Consider the following 17,526-nt stretch of genomic DNA (forward strand, 5'->3'; position numbering starts at 1 on the left):
CGTGCCAGACATGCATTCCTGTGTTCCTTTGGAAGAAACGAGACAAAAAACCTGCCTTCTCGTCAAAATGCTGCGATAAGGGCTGTACCAAGAGAGTTTGGAGAGGTTTGAAGATCAGTTTTCATGTGTTTTTGCCCCCTCCGTTCGTCCGAGGACGTGGATAGTAGCCGTGAAAGGGGCAAACGAGACGCTGTCGCGAGCTACGATTGCGTGTGAGCGCAACACTTTGTGGTCGCCAGATGTATTTGCTTTGTTCCAACATGAACGAGAGAAAACCGCCAAGTTGTCCGGACCACCCATGGGTTTAGTGCGTCTTCAAATTCACACGGCCGCCTGATCGTTCGAACTTTCGTCTGCTCTTTCAAACTTGGCTGCTTTTTGTCGTCAGCTGTTCAAACGATAGCGGCCCGTAAACCAAACGTTGACCCGGTAATTGCGATAAGAACTAAGTGCAGGCCTCAAAACACTTTTGAAGGTTGGTTGGGGTGAGTAGGCTAAGTGTAAACAGATACAAGAAGATGTTGATCATTGTTACCAGTGGCCATCACCGACTTGTAATGCCCGATTCTACTTGCGGTTTTCAGTATTGACGTCCACCACCGCAGCTACGGTTCACGCTTTTGCAGTCCGAGCGACGTCGCGACTGAAAATAGCGAGCAGAATTCATCGTGGGAGTCAGGGTTTAGCGCCCATTCTGCGGCGTCCACGTGAAATGAATCGCCTCACGTCACATTATTCACGAAAAGTTTTGCCTCGTTAGTTTTGCTGAAGCCGCTCAAGTAGTCAGACATTGTTAGGAGGACGTAGAATCAACAATTCCAACGCGAAAAAGAGCACGGGGACCCCCACCGACGCCGACAACAACGCAATTCAATGGTTTGTTTATGGGCGACGGCGGGCTTCTTGCCCACCATCCACCGCGCATGCGCGGCGCCGGTGGCGTCCGCTAGGGGCGCTCCGGTTTGTTTGTAAACATGAGTTGGTGTATATTTAGAGGCGCATAACTTCATAGCTATGACTTTATTCTCCAAATGCTTTACAGGAAAACAAATCTGAAGTTGTGACAGAAGACATTTATTTACGAAATTCTAGGCCACTGACGAGAAAGCTATTTTAAAATTATGTTCTACTCTAATATTGATCTAATTAAGTACTGAAAAAATGTTTGGTTTCTATCGCTATTTGCAATTATATAATAAGCTTTGGGCGGTAAAATTATATTTATATGGAAGCCAAAGTAACTATGTTAGTCTGAAAAACTGCAGAAAACTCGCACTTTTACAGAAAAAAAAAAAAAAGCGATCGTTGTTAGAGTTGTTGAGTTTTTATAACCTTACAAAGAGCGCATGTATACGAAAGCACCCATGAAAAGCGTCCACCAAACTTGTGCGGAACACTCGAAACATGTCTTATCTCGTGAGAGCGCTATCCTGGCGGCAGCGGAAGAACGTAGCGGTTGAACCGTGACGTAGCGCCGAGCAGGGGAAGCCGCTCACTCGAGGTCGGTCGAAAAGAACGGCTGGACCGGAGATAACACAGCACTTTTCCCAGTCGGGCGGTCTACACTTTTCGCCATCCCCTCGCACTACGGTGAACGGGTGGCTGCCGAGATCGTCAGGTATTGGACGGCTCATTCCATGGAGGTAGGAAGTTTCTGGAGGCGACAAGACGGCGCCAGAGGTGATGCCAGAAGCGTGGAGGGACACGCCCCCCAACGATGACCGAAACAGCTGTGGTTTTGGTCATCGACGGGGGGCGTGTCCCACCACACCTCTGGCTTCACCTCTGGCGGCGTCATGTCACCCCCAGACGCTTCCTACCCCCATGGCTCATTCAGTAGAAACATAAAATGGCTGCCAATTAAAGTCACCCAATCGTTGCCGTTTTGTACGAAAAAGTGTCAATAAGTGTTGTGGGAACCATACTTGGGTAGTAATTCAATTTCAGTACTTAAATTACTGTAGTTTAATTACTTTTCTTGGTAATTTGTAATTGCAATTAATTACTTTTCACGTATTAGTAATTGTAGTTAAACTGATTTTGAAGCAAAGTAATTATAATTGTAATTCAATTACATATTGAAAATAATTTACCCATGTACGGTGGGAACCTCCCCGCATCCCTATCCGCACGACCTGAATGCGAGAGCAGTCTGTGTGCCCTTGTGGCCCTCCCTCGCCCTTCTCGGGTGACCTGCCGCCGGCACACCCATCGGGAACGTTTATACTTGGGCGCGTCCGCCCGTCCGGAGTGCGAACCTACTGCCGTCAACCCGGGCGCGTCCATTCCCGCAGGCTACGTATACAGCCGGCCCCAAACAACGGCCGGGGGGCTCTCGCCGGGGGAGGGCCTCGTTCCAAGGAGCTCTATTCATTTTGAGGCTTTTCCCCTTGCCGGGCAGCGCGGAGTCCGACTGGCAATCTTGTCAATGAGGCAGCGCCGATATACTGCGGACTTCGTCGTGTGCAAAGCGTGTTGGCGTATTAAGTCAATAAACACGTCGTTCTACGGACCTACAGACATATTGTGTCTGTGAATCCGTGGAAAGCGCGGCGCGAGTGCAGCAAGCTGCACTCGCGTCACGCTTTTTACGGATATTTGCATGAAAACTCGGGCTACTTTAGCTATTTTGTTTTCCTTTTGAGCCAGCGTTCCTCATTGTGTTTTATTTATTTTTGATGGTTACGTTAAATCACATCAGCGACTGAAACAGGTGGGAATCTACGCGCCGTGGGACGCGGCTAGCTGAATTGCCCGATCGGAGTTTTGGCGTACTTTTCTCGCGTGATCCAAACGTCACTTCCGTATAAAAGTTCTTTTCGACGGCATCGGGTTACGCGAGAACTCTTGCTTTTAAACACTCGCGTGTTTTTTGTACTTCAACTAAGTTGTGCCCTGTGTACCACGTCCCTACCCCCGCACTTTTTTTTTATGATATCGAGTAAGAAAGCATGCATAAACGTGCACCAATTTTGATACGGGCTACCCAGGGTCGCATGACCGCTTTGCTATCCGTCAAGTTGTAGGTACTGCCTGCTTGCTTTTGCTTATTTACGTTATAACAAGCTGAGGATCAAGTTTATGTGGTTCATATCCGTTGGCTATAAAGCTATAAGCTATAAATCTTGAGAGCCCATACAGAGGAATACATCTTAGAGTCACTGCTGTCGATGAAACGGTCTGTCAACGAAACGTCGTGCGATGAACTGGTTGCACGCGATATCGCAGAAAATCTGAGGTCTGCGAGATCGCATCCCGCGTTCTCGAGGATGCCTTGTACGACAAGCTGTGCTCACCCCTTCGCGCCTTTATAGAGACCTTTTTTTCTGACTGTCAAGAGTCTCTGTTAAAAATCGTTTTTTCGCGCGGTTTCAACCTGGCGAGAGAACAAGTTGTGCGGACCTGTAACGAAATGGACCGCGCATAAACGGGCACCGACGCTTGGCTGTCACGGGTTACTTTGCTCCGTCACTCGCTTAACGGCGACGTCCCATCACTGCTTCCGTTCTTCGTTCCACGGGAGCCGGAACATCTTGCGCCCTTTATGACCCGCGTTAGAACAACGTACCGCGGAGCAGTGAACCATTTTTACCGCGAATACAGCGCGGCTACCACGCCTAGAAGGGCTCTCTATGCAGCTGAACGAACCACGATCGGCGCCGGACGAACTGGAAGCGGGAAGCCACGTGACGCTTCGTTTCGGATGACGAAAAACTTCCGGCTCAAACGCCGGTAACCTATTATTCAACCCAACGTAACGCAGGAAGGTTCTGGGGTTTTGTTCTATAGACTTCATTTCGTCTTAGGTTCGATCGCAGTTGAAGGCACAAACACAACTAAGGACACACATATTAAAAGCGCAAGTCACTGTGTTTTCCCTACACATTATCAGTTTAGCAATGGTCGAACACGTACAGAAACACACGAAACTCCATTGCACTTTTGACGCTGTTTGTTTGGTCCCACCTTGAGCGAGCGGCCGCCCCTGTTCAGGCTGTTCCATTGAGCACTATGTCACGAAGCAGCTCTTCAGCTGCCTTCAGGATAGTGCTTCTATTAGCTGATCGCACAGTTCGCGTGTTCCGTATAGGTGAACACTGTACGGCGCAGATGTGTATTGCGCATGCAGCGACAGTGCCGTCCCGCCTCGTGCCTCGGGTGGCCTTGGGAAGAACTGCGGTTCTTGGTTCCTGTGTATCGTTGTTGTGAGCCGTTCTTACAAGTGATATCTTTACTCTAGCGTAACGAGTTCGCGTACGCGATGTGTTAGGGCGTGCTGATCTGCCGTTGTAGACCGTTCCAATAATTGCCCTCTGCGCCCTGCCATATTTGTCTACTACTGAGCTGTGGAACATCTCCTGAGCATGCGCACTAGCTCTCTTCTATGGATGGGGTATTTGACGCCGCGGTGACTCTGCATTTTTATGCAAATTGATAAGCGCTAGAAAGGTGCATACGTAGTCAACCCTTCATTTTTGCTACCTGTATCAAGGACAGAGTCCTGAGAGCGCATTGAAAATTATGAATGAATCAGTGAAGAGGAGGGCGTGGATAAACGATCTTATTGTATGGTCCATTGACTAACTTTCGCCATTGTATAGTAATCTTTTTGAGGGGTGCTCCTCTGAAGTGCCCGTGTTATGGAGGTTTTGTCTGATAGCAGTCCTCCACTCGTTGTCTTTGCGTCAGTCGCGCTTCGTTCCGACGCATCTTATGGTGAATTCCACTGGTCGTTTCGGAGCACGCCGGGATCGACTTTTCTGGAGCGCGCCTATTTGACTGGGTGATCGGGATCGAGACGGGCGTGTTCCACTCGTCGTTTTGGACCAGATCCCACTACAGGTCTCGATCTGGATCCGAGAAAAGTCGCCCCGCCTATTTCGGCGGATTCGACCGGAAGCCAGCCTGGCCAGCCGTCGGCGCGCACACGTGACTTCCTTTCTCGCTGAGTGTATCGTCTCAAAAGAATTCGTAATGACCCCTCGCGTAATGCAAGCTCGCTTTACTACTGCTGCTGCTTGCTGACAGTTCGTCGTCAAGTTGTTCGAGCAGCTCCTCCAGCAGCATGCAGCAGCTCGAGCAGCAGCGACGACGAGGATTGCTCGCAATGTCCCGCATGAATTCGACTGCCTTTTCGGACCTCCGCAGAATCTAGGCCGAAAATCGAGACGTACTTGGGGCACCGTTCACGAGTATTCCGATAAAAAAGCAACTGAGCTACGCTAATACACATAGCTTATCGACACTATCTCTCACATCGTGATTAACTTCGCTCCTGCGTTGAACACGTTTTGTTAGCGCCGTGATTGCGAAAACATGTGCGTCGAGACCCGGGATCGCGGGAAGGATATTCCCGGGAATGCATCCGTCGAACCCGGAGGAGTGGATCGTGTTCCACAGGGGATCCGGGGGCGGAGCGACTCCGTTCGGATTTCGTGCTCCATCTCGAATCTGGTCTACTGGTCCCGGCACGCTCCGAAATGACCCGTGGAATTAGCAGTAGTTCAGGGTAGTTAGGTCTACAGTACCTCCAATACCTCCAGGATTGCTTCTTTTATGCTCGAATTACGACCAAATTAAGTTGTTTGTGTTCGCTTTTTTTTTTTTTTTTTTGTCGTGCCCGGCGTTGTGGAGTGATACGTAATATGCCTAAAGAGAACGGCCAGGCCAATTGCATCTCTTTGCTTTAACCGATCGTCCAGCTGTATTCACTCGCATAATTCTGATTCCTGGAGGACTAATGCCCGCCATCGGTTACAGCTTTCTCTGTAAGACGCTCTCGGCCCAGTACTTAAAGGCTGTAGGATTTCCTGTCAAGCCATACCATGTCCCGTTTTTTACGTTCCCAGCATAAAGCATAAAGGCTGGTTCAGAGATTGGCGTCTGAGTGGGGCCGTCTGCCTTACAACTCGTTGTGTTCCACTGCGCGGACCTGGGTTGCCGTAGCAACCGCCTTATCGTAAGCAATCGCTCATGCTTATAATCAGATGCCTGAACCATCCTTAATGGTTTATATAGGCTTGGTCCGGAATTAAGTATGCTACGTTTTGAACGAGATCTCCGTTTGATCCGTCCGAAGAGGCGTCATGGACGGCCCCTGGGGCGCGTACTGACCTTGAGCTGCCCCTGGTGGTGCATCATCTTGTTGCAGACAGGCGGCACGAAAAAGGTCTTGTTGGCCTCAACCCAGTCGTCCACGTTGTACTTGATGGCCGGCATCTTGAGACCGTCCCCGCCTTGACGGGAGACTTTTTGCCGCTTCTGCTGCTGGTATCGCAACAGGAGCCACTCTCGCGCGATGCGCGTCTGCTTGAAGACCCAGCCGGAACCTCGAGGTTGTGGCCGTGCCCTTGGTATCGGGCCGTCGTTTATAGCGGCCTCGGCAATCATGTTTTCGTGCTTCCGGAAGGCGGCAATTAAGCTGTTCGGGCGCGACTCCGGCAGACAGGTCGCTGGGACCTCGAAGACAACCGACGAGCCAAGGTCCATCTGGGACTTGTCTTATCGGTCGCCTCGGATGTGGGGGACGCGGGCGGGGCTACTGGAGGTGTCCGGCTGCGTGTCAGTTTGGGTTCCGTGCACGGCCGGGGGCGGCCAGTTGAGGCAGAAGTAATCAGGAAAACAGCCAGTCAGCTCGGGAACTGTGGCCTCCTGCAGAAGTCGTAGACGTCGACTCTTCGTCCTTGATTGAGAACCTGTAGTGAGATACGATTTCACTTTTTCTATTCCGGGTTTGTACCACCGCAGTTCGTAGGTGAAAGGTGCAGTAGCTAAATGGTTTCCCAATCGGGATGATTGAGCGTGTTGATGACTGCAGCACGCTTCCGTGGCTGAACTGCGGGTCAATCCGCCGATGCACCGAGTTTGTGACGAAAGGAAGAGAAAGTTTGACGATTGAACCGTGAACACTGAACGGAAAGGTGCTTGCTTGTCAGTTACGAAAACATCGGAAATAGGTGGGTGATTTAACCATCCTGTTTTCTGCATTCTGTGACCGCAATGGATTTTCTCAAACACTTGCGATAAAGAATTACGCTTGAAATCGATACTGTGAACTCTGACAGTTCCGTTCGTCGCAGCTGTAGTTATTCTTTATCGCCCATGGGGAATTTTCGTTAAAGAGTGATGGAATTGTATTCTCTATTTTAATGGGAAATTCTGCAAAGGCACACAGATGTTAAAATACTCATAAACTCTAGGTTAAGAGTTCAGGGAAAACTCCTCTACCTCTTTCCACCTTAGCAGAGCGAACGCTGGTTATTGGACCGCTCATTCGGTAGAAAGATGAAATGGCTGCCGATTAAGTCATCCAGTCACTGTCGAGTTAACCTCGTCACTTACGGCGAGACACGCTGTCACTCACTCCCCCCCTCGCCGCCGCGCACACAGCAGCAGATTCGAGACATCAGCCACCGCCGCCACTTCCGGGTTCTGGTAGGTTAATTCTCCTCCGGTGCCTTTATAAAGTGTTCGATAAGATCATCTCGACCAAAAGGCACGTCTCAGTGTCTTTTTTTTTTTTTTTTTCTTTTCACCAGAAGCACATTTCGTAAAAGAACTTTGAGAAAGCCCATATCTCCGAAAGTACATCTCCCGCAACTATTCTAAGAAATGCGCAGCTCCTAAAAAACCTTCCTAAAGCAGATCGACTGTGAGCAGATCTCCCAAAACATATCTTTCAACAACGCACCAGCTGCCGCTGTCAGTCGCGGCACACTTTCGGTGATCTTTTGCAATTTTTTTAATTCAGTTTTTTTTATTAACTTTTTAGTTGTTATTTTTCTCTCGGTTTCTGACTCTGAACTTTTCTTTTTATTGCACGTGCGTCCCGGACCGCACGTGTCTCCACCACCGGTCGCCATTAATAAAAAAAAAAAAAAACTAAAAAACTAAAATACATGTACAAGAAAGAAGAAAAAAAATCACCTGCTGCCATATGTCGATAACGCCGCAAACGACTCTGAACAAGCCAGGGTTCTCCGAAACTGCCACGGGGCTAGTGAGTGTGCGTAAAACAAAACAAACCCGTTAAAAAAAAACACTGCCTCTCCCTCTTCCCTTGATGGATGGATGGGGTAATAATGGTCGCCAGTCGCGGCTGCAGGTCAGGAAATAATATAATTTTGGCCTCGCGATTACGCGGCGGAATCGTAACATTTCGAAGGAAGATATGTTTTCTGTCCTTCGTGACACGATAAACAATGTCAAAAGTATAAGATGCAAATTCTTTCCACGTTAAAATCGTTGTAGAGCTCCTTTAAGGCAAAGTCATCCATTCGCGTAATTGTTGCATAAAATCCCGATGTATACAATAAAAATATCAAAGTTATTCTGATGACCCGAAGGAAAAATCCATCAATGTAACCCTGTTTGGCAGTCAATGTTTTCTAGTGGACCGCTGACTGTGCCTGACTGTACGTCAAGCATGTCTGATTGGCCAACAAGTTACTCTGACCGACAGACAAACTCCAGTCAGACTACATTTGTCGGCTTTCTGATGGTTTCCTGGTGGCAGTCGGCCACCGCGAAATGCCATCAAGATGTCTTGGCGGCGATTCTGATTGTACATCGATTGTCTCTGACTGTACGTCAAAAAGCTTTGACGTGCAGACAGACGTACGGTCAAAGGACGTAAAGTTCGTTCGGATACCACTATTTCGTCAAATCTATGAATACGAAAAATAATCTATGCACAAGAAAACGATTTCGGGACGTGAGCCCATAAAACCGCTGATGTTAGAGATATGACACGCAGCCGACCGACAACCTTGATCAGAAGCCCGCCGAAACGCCGCCGAACACGCCACTTCGCTTCGCCCATAGAGGCTTCGCTGCTTCGCCGAGCTTTCATGAACGATCGCTCTCGACTCGTTTTGTTTGCCCGCTTGCTCCAACCTGTCGATCCTGCCCGGGCTCTACAATGTCTTTCGTTTTAGTAGAATTTCTACTCGACAAGACCCAGCCTGTTGTGAGTTCCGACGATGTAAGGGACTTTAGCGGTGCAGTTGAAGACGACAAGGTGTACCAGGTCTACTGGGCCGGAGACGCGCGAACAAAAGGATCGTTCTACGACGCGCAAGTACTCCACATGGCAGGTGAGTAGAACTGAAGTACGGCGAGTGATGTACGAGTGCTTTGCATAACATGCTGAAGGCTTAACTGCGTTTGCAGCCGAAGCATCTCGTATACACCAACTCATGTTTACAAACAAACCGGAGCGCCCCTAGCGGACGCCACCGGCGCCGCGTATGCGCGATGGGGGTGTGGGCAAAAAGCTCGCCGTCGCCCATAAACAAACCATTGAAATGCGATGTTGTCGGCGTCGGTGTGAGTCCCCCTGCCCTTTTCCCGTTCGAATTGTTGATTCTACGTCTTCCTGGCGATCTCTGACTACTTGAGCGGTGTTAGCGAAATTACCGAGGCTCGTTACACCGCGAAACTTCGCGTGAATAATGTGACATGTGGCGATTCATTCCGCGTGGACACCGCAGTATGTACGATAAAACCTGATTCGCATGATGAGATTTCGCTCGCAATTTTCAGTCGCGACGCCGCTCGGGCTGCAAAAGCTTGTACCGTAGCTGAGATAGTCGACGTCGATACTGAAAATCGCAAGTAGAATCGGACTAAGTCAATTAGGCATAGCAAGTCAGTGATGGTCACTTGTTACAATGATCATCTCCTTGTATTTACTGTTTACATCGAGCCTACTTACCAACCTTCACGCTTAAGTCTTTTGAGGCCTGCACTTACTTCGTATAGCAAGTACCGGGCCAACATTTAATCTACGGCCGGCGTCGTCTAAGAGAGCAGACGACAAGCAGAAACGTTTGAAAGAGCAGACGACAGTTCGAACGATCAGGCGGCCGTTTGAGCTTGAAGACGCACTGAACGTAGTCCACAGGTTGTCAGCACAACTTGACAGTTTTCTGGCGTTCATGTTGGAACAAAACAAATAAATCTGATGACCACAAGTATCCGTGAATTCAACCCAAAGTGCTTCCCGCCCAAGCAATCGTTGTCCGACGGCGTCTGCTTTTCCCTTTTCACGGTTTTTGTCTGGTTCCTTTCAAAACAACGCAGGAATACACGTCTGGCATGGGGACTTCTGCCCACAGCCCCAGACCGGAAGTGCGACCGACGCGCCACCACCGCGCCGTGACGTCACAGAGATGAGTTGGTGTATAAAACAAATGGTCAAATCGACTTTCCGAAGCGATGGCATAGCATAGGGGTTAAGGTGTCCGATTTGTACGCAAGTGGTCGCGGGTTCGATCCGCGGTAATCCTGCTTTTTTTTTTTCTTTTTTTTTTCTCGAACATTTTGTTTTATTGAGGCATTTGGCGATATTTATGAGTGCGTATAGCTTTACTCTTATATAAATGCTGCCCTTGTTGATGAAATTCCCTTGGCAGTGGCAGTCAGACGTCATCTGATGGACCATCAGATAACGTCTGATGGTCCCTCACGTTCCACCAAGGCTGCTGACTGGCAGTCAGTGTCCCAAATTACGTATCTTGATGGAATTTTCAATAGGGGAGCATTATTGAAATCAATTTGAACCCTCAAAAGAGGTGACACAGATGATGTAGAGGGGTAAAAAGTCGATTTGTTCCTAATGGTTCGGGGTGGAACATGGAAGTCAATAGACTGCAACAAGTCCGTCGTGTTTACCTCACCATGGACAACTTTGTGTAAAAACATAAAATCTCGGTACTGTCTTCTCCATCAATCTATGCTATAGAAACCTGTGAAGCAATGATTCGTAGTGGTAAAAACACCCTTTTACAATATACCTGTCATACACAATTCTAATCATTCGCTTTTGTACATTTGCAATCGTGATAGCTTGCGAAATAGTCAGTGAATTCCAAACCACCGAAACAAATTCTAACCGTGATTTAACGAGAGACTTATACAAATGCAGTAAACATGAAAGTGCAGAAAATTGGCGACATAAACGTGAAATCATGCCTAATACTCTTAGTGCTGTATTTACGGTTGTAACAGCTACATGATTATTAAAAAAAAGTGCGCTCTCAAGACAGACGCCAAGATCTCTAATAAACGATATGGGGGTAATTGGGACGCCACCAACAGTGTATACGCAAAGGAAATTCTGTCGTGCTTGCTAGATACCACAATAGGTGAGCGGCGTTTGGCAACTTCCGGTTCCTTAGAAAATTTTGTTCCACTTTTGACAAACGACGACAATGAGCTGCGAGCCTGCGCAAGCGTATTTCTGAAACCTCCAGACTGTAGTTTTCAGGACCATGCTTAGACAGGCTTGCAGATCGTCGTCATCGGTTGTTAACAGCTAAACAAAATTTCCTAAAGAACCGGAAGTTGCCAAACGCCGCTCACCTATTGATCTAGTTTTTTGTGGGTTCAGTGACAGACAGTTTTCTGTACACCATTACACCATATAATATAGAAACAATGTCATTTATAAACAAACTAAATAACATCGGTCCTAGAATATAGCCATGTGGCACACCTGACCTCAAAATAAACTCATCGTAGTAGCTACCGGAAACACGAATCGAATTGTGCGGCGATGTCCGAGATAGATGAGACGGGTGATGTCACAGGGTCGCCGTTCTGCCACTGCGATGTCCCTGCACTACGTGAAGAACTGCGCAGAAGGTCCACCTTTGTGATAGTGGCACCCTCTGCTGCGTTTGATTTGATTGCCACCGATCATTACGCAATTGCAGCTTTAGAAAAAGCGGAGATGTGTGCCCGGCAGCCCTCAGTTTGATGTCGAATTCGTGAAAGCTTCCCAAGGCCTCTACACTCACACACTTCTCCCGAGATTTGTTGACTGCATTGACCACCGCCGAGCATTTTCATTGTCTGATCGCATTTCTACGGCGCAAAGAACCATTGCATGACGCACGAACTTTATACGAAAAACACTGCGTGACTTGTAAAAAAAGAACTCAATTCACAACAGAATGCCACATGCTTTGTATTTTCAAAAGGCGCTCCTGAAGAGAATATGTACCTATGAAAAGAAAATTTAACAAAATTTATGTTTACGTTTAAAAAATATGTGACGTCAAATAGTATCGGCAACTGTAAAAAGAAAGTATGCTAAAACAAGTTGCGCCGTGAAAGTCGCATGATGAATTGCTTGACCAGTTATTATAACAAGTCCTCCTCTCCCAAGTGACTGGGTAGCCGAGTAGATTAAAAAACAGAAGAAAGCAATCTTGGGTAGCGGAGTCGGTCCGGGAATTATAGTCACTTCAGCGATATAGAAAAAAACCAAAACTAAAAGAAAAACTAATCTAAGATGGTTAATACAAAAGATTCAGTGGAAGTCCGCTATTCGGCCACGTGATCGCTGCTTTTCCAGTACCCTAGACGCAACTAATAACGTAATATTTTTTTTTTCTAGAACAGTCGACCTAAAATTTCTACCTAGTTTCGTCTCCTCTTTGCGTGTGCCTTTTAATGCGCTGCATTGCCTTCTTACCTTCAAAGATGGTCGACAGAGTGTTGGGTTCAGGCGAACCTTCTTCAGACCCAAACCCATACGTACATTGTTTTCATATGCGCCGTCTGAAATATACTTCGAACAACAAACGGTGCACTTGCTCAAACTCGTATGTTTGTGTAGAGGGAACCCATCCCTTTGAAATCTCGGTGTCGGAGTGAAAAGGACGGTAAGCGGGAAGAACAACTGCGAGGAGCGCTGTTCGTGCAAGCCGACGGCTACTCATGAGTACGGCGTCGGGCAACAGCGCGAGTCAGTTGCTTCGGTGCCACGAGAACTCCGCAAACCCGTGGACAAACAAGGGAACTCAGGCGATTGAGGGAATTACACACTACCGGTCAACAAGCGTTATGCAGCGGCAGAACGATGATGGCTGAAAAAGGTCAGTATAGAGCAGCTTACGAGGGAAGCCAGCCGCGGCGGAATCCCCCAGCCGGACCTTTTGTGACGTCGGCTGACGGACGGGCTTCCTCCTCTCTCCCCTTTCCTTCTGCTTCGGAGGGGCGTGGCTTCAGCGCTACTTTGAAGGCGCTTTTCCGGTTAATCCGCGCGGAAAATTACCAAACGAATACGATATATTCGTGATGGCTGAGGTCTAGTTAACTAGGCTCGGGTGTTTTTGCTTTAGCTTCCCTTTAACTACATCGCGACGACTGCCTTTCGGCGCAGCTGTGGTGGCAGAAAAGCGAAGGACGTGTTCATGCGTACAAGGACAGATTCACCGAAACGTGCACTGTCAAATACTTAATGCAAACTGTGACTCCAGGCGCAGCTGTGTCGCTCGTTTATGCTAACATCCCCGGTAGATTGGTTCTTATGTTTGCGTCTATACGCATGACCGACTGCGGTGCAACCGCCGTTTTCTGCTTGCGACAAGCTAAAGCTCCACAACACTTCGCGCTCGCGTATATTTTGCTCAGCTATAGATCGAAGGTTTCGCGGTATTTGAGAGATCAAATCGTCGCTCACTCGACGAGGAATAATCGCTCGTAACATTGTCAGGACTATTACGAGCCCCCGCTCAAAGAATAATGTCAGTGATGGAAGCACTGCGCCATTTGCGCCACATCGCTCCACGTATAAAAGTCTGCCACATCTTACGTCTCTACTCATCTACTCACCGTATACAGTTTGTTTCATCTTACCGTAGTGCACTCGAAGACTCCAACACTCGCAACTATGAACGTGCATGCTAAAAGCTCACGGTGCCTTCGCTGCACTGAATGGTTTCATTCGACGAAAGAACGCGCGCAGGAAGATGAACGAATGCCACAAAGTCCCATCGCCTCGTATAGCGCCGGCTGCGCCTTGATTAAGGTGAAAAAAAGGCTTACAGACTGCTCGTCAACCGCGCTGGCCGGTTCATGCTTTGGCGGATGGATCGCCGACGTCGTCTGAATTCCCAGACGATGTCGGCGATGTCGGGAGCGAAAAGTTGAGGGAAAACGATGCAGAATAGTAGGATGGCGGCTACTCTGATGAGACAGAACCGGGGTCTTGTGCTCCTGATGAGATCACTGGGTTCTCGTGTCTGCCGCATGCCTCTGTGCTGCCTCTCACCAGCGCGCACGTCTTGCTTTACCGCTTTGCACCCGAGTGCTAGGAGCAGCGGCTGACATGGGTGGGCGCCTGGGTTAGTGCGTTGGGCTCGGAAATTATGCTCAGAACTGTTCCATGGATGCTCTCTTCAGTCTTGATTTCAGGTTTATCTATAACCTTAAAAACGCTACTACAAAAAAAAAAAAAAAAAAAAAAAAAAAAACGTGGATTTAAAAAAAAAAATTAATCTGGTAGTCAATGTGGTTCTTGCTCAGCTGTTGATCGAAAGAGCAGCGAACTTTGACTTCACTCTGGTTCAGACGCGCTAAAAATCGGTGTTAATTTTAGAGCACAAGTGTAGGCTCTCATAATACGTGTGGGTGGTTGTTAAAACATTTTAGCACGCATCACGCGGTGGTATTTAACGAGCATCACGCAGTACAGAGCCGCACGCCGATACCGTACGACGATCGTCCAGATCGAAACGGGCAGGTGTGGGGATTGAACTGAAATTATGTCGTATGTATGTTTATACAGCCGGAAGTTAGTCTGCCTCAGTGGGCGTCTGGTGTCTCAGCTGCTGATGCGAAATTTAGCCAGCGTGGTACAACCTTTAGCCTGGGGTCTTTAACGCGCTAAAGGACCCAGGATCCCTGGGTTCTTTAGCGCGATATTTCGCTCCATGCGCTTCGAGCTGCTTGGAACACTAACACACTCGGCCACCGATCCCCCAAAATTAAACTGCGTTCTTTTTTTTTTTTTTTTCTTCTAGACAAGTTAGTAGTTAGTTGTTTAGACAGCGGGAGTTCAGTCCGCCGGAGTATGGCTACATTGTTACCCCCTGTATACACTCTAAAAAAAAAGGGAGTAGTACTTCCTCCCTTAAAGGAGGAACTCACGTGTCCCCCGTGTTACCTTAGAAAGGAAGGAACGTTGCTCCTACAAATCGGGAGGAAATTCGCTCTCCTATGAAGGGAGGAAATATGTCACCTTTTTCGTACCAATGGACTAAAACTTCCTCTTCTGAACCAACATGGCGGCCGGTAAGCGAGAACTTTGTCGAAAGGCTAAACCAGCTACACGGCGTTTCACCGGAGTGACAGACTACGGCACTCTATGCCTTTTCGACGTCTTTTACATGCCGGTGGCTTGCCGCTAGGCGTGCTCCGGTTGTTTGTAAACATGAGGTGGTGTATAAAAAAAAATGTTTATGTCATATTGGTCTCCGCCAAAGAGCCTCTTTAGGACTATTAGTAACGTTTGGTATAATTTGTTTATTAATTACTTCCCAGTAAGTAACTTCTTAATTTCTGAAATGCAAATTATGGATCCAATTAGAAACTTTCTGGGCACTAAATAAATTCATTTGTTGATTCTTAGGTTATGGTTGGTCGCGGGAGGCTCGTCGACGAGAAGTAGACAATTTTTTCGAAAAATTATGTTAACTGGCTTTGCCTGTGAGAAGACTTCGTGGACTTGAACGAAAAAAATCGCAAGACTTTCCACACCATTTCTTAGAGGGGCGGTACAACAATATTCAGTTGGAATCTGTCTTACTTTAGACAAGCTTACTGGCACTAGTGGGACCCCAGTATACTCGCACGCAACGCCACTGGCCAAGCAACCTTTTTGTTGCGGTGTAACAGACCTTTCCGGAAAGTCCCGAAGACCTTGCAACGAAGGAAATTGCGGGGCTGTTCGGAGGTACGCTCGGTGCCATCTCGAACGCTTCGTAAATCCTGGTAACGGCACGATTCGTCCTTTCTTATCGTTACGAGCTCAGAAAACGCAGACAAATGAAGCGAACGGAAAAGAAGGTCATCACATACTCTGTTTTGCTTTCCTTCTGCCTTCTCTGCGTTCTGAAATCACGAACTGTTAAACCAACGTCAACTTCGTCTTGGCTGCTTGGATAATTTCACATGCCGTACATCTGGACGATACAATGCGTCAAACAGACGATGGGGGCACCACCCATTTTCGCAAAGGTCTATTTCAAGGATAAAAGCGAGCGTTTTGCTTCACTTCTTCTTTCGCAAAGCCTGATGACGTAGCTCGGAGGCCGCAGTTCTGGTATAGTCCCCCAATGACGATATTTGAATGCGGCTGATATAGATGGGTCCCGAGCATTGCGTGAGCACTCGGGTCTCGTTATTCGTCATCCTTCGCAGCCCACTTTAATCAAAGCGTGAGAAACCAACTAGCCGAATCCCATCATATTGCCGCGTGCGTGACGCATTTGGCAACTCATGAGGCAGCCACGCGTGGAGGAAAGGGGTTTGAACCCCGCTCGGTCGTGATCTTTTATTTTAAATAACAATCAGTATATTTTTTTAATGTTCCAGTTTATTTTTAGTTGTCATCGAGTGTTCTGATATGGAATATTCCCGAACATACTGCGAAGTGCGGTGGTACTGCGTTGCTTCGAGTAAGTCGCCATTCCGTCCCCGACGTAGGATATCTCCTACTTTTTCCCGTCTGTTGACACAAATTCGCCCCGTTTCTTTTTGATTATACGTTTGTCTGCCATATCCGTCCGTGGCAGTATCATACCGTGCACCTGTTTTTAAGTAATACGCGAACATCGGTCTCGTAAGTTATTATGCCGTAACTTACCCGGGAAGTGCGGCTTGGCGGTGCGCCTCGGCGAAAACATTCGAGATCGGTGTGCATCGAAAAATTTCCAGCGAAAAGGAGCCTGCCCCCGTTTGTAAGCCTATTCCGCGTCAGAACGGAAAAAGAGTCGTTTAGATTCATTTGTGCTTTTTTTTCTTTTTTTTTTAGTTTTTATTTTTATTTTACAAAGCAGAAAACAAAACCGGATGAGAAATGATTGTTTCCAAGTGTTCCTAAGCTGATGCCCATAACAGGGTGATTATATATATATATATATATATTTTCTATGCTTACTATAGACCGACACGCGGGCTTGACGTCACGGAGCTGCGGTGGCGTTGCGATCGCGCCGGAGCCGGGTGTTGTGGGCAGAAGGACGCACGTTTTGCATGGGCGTCAGAGCATTTCAGGATGCCGCAAAGCTTTGTATCCGTTAATTGTACCAAAAGGTACAAACAAAGTGGCGGGGTGAGTTTTCACAAGTTCCCGGCTGACTCTGAAAGGCGCAGAAGGTGGATAATATCCGTGGATCGAAAAGAATATTGGTCGCCTCGCGCGGACGACCGTTCGTGCGGCAAGCACTTAATTGAAGGCAAGTGCGGCTTCCATTTCAAGCTTCGTCCCGAGGCTTGCTTATGTGCAGGGAAACCGTCGTCTGACCGAGACCACGCGGATTCTGTTCCCACGGTGTTCGCGCGCAAAGCACCGGCCTAGCGCTCGTCGGAGGCCCGCTACGCCCGTGCTACCAAGCAGAAGGGGATCGGCGATAGAACGGCAGTGTTGTAAGTGTTACGAAAAGAAAAGTAACGAAATACGTTACTCGTTACTTGCGAATGAAGGGTGCATTTACCGAGCTACGTTACCTAAAA

The 17,526-nt window shown here is 48.0% G+C and overlaps 2 protein-coding genes across 2 annotated transcripts in view; one reads left to right on the top strand and one right to left on the bottom strand.

Moving 5' to 3' along the window:
* Positions 1–17,526, top strand: part of LOC8031397 (2-methoxy-6-polyprenyl-1,4-benzoquinol methylase, mitochondrial) — a 127,344-nt gene that overhangs the window by 51,448 nt on the left and 58,370 nt on the right. The gene's annotated exons all lie outside the window — the stretch shown is intronic.
* LOC8031398 (3-hydroxyanthranilate 3,4-dioxygenase) overlaps positions 1–17,526 on the bottom strand; it is a 36,021-nt gene that overhangs the window by 8,302 nt on the left and 10,193 nt on the right. The window contains exon 2 of the mRNA XM_029976468.4: positions 6,115–6,695. Within this exon, the coding sequence (XP_029832328.2) occupies positions 6,115–6,489 (375 nt within the window). The 5' untranslated portion in view covers positions 6,490–6,695. The remainder of the gene's footprint in view (positions 1–6,114; positions 6,696–17,526) is intronic.

This window comes from Ixodes scapularis, unplaced genomic scaffold (genome assembly GCF_016920785.2).
Source record: "Ixodes scapularis isolate PalLabHiFi unplaced genomic scaffold, ASM1692078v2 PGA_scaffold1__304_contigs__length_218370807, whole genome shotgun sequence".
Classification (NCBI taxonomy): Eukaryota; Metazoa; Arthropoda; class Arachnida; order Ixodida; family Ixodidae; genus Ixodes; species Ixodes scapularis.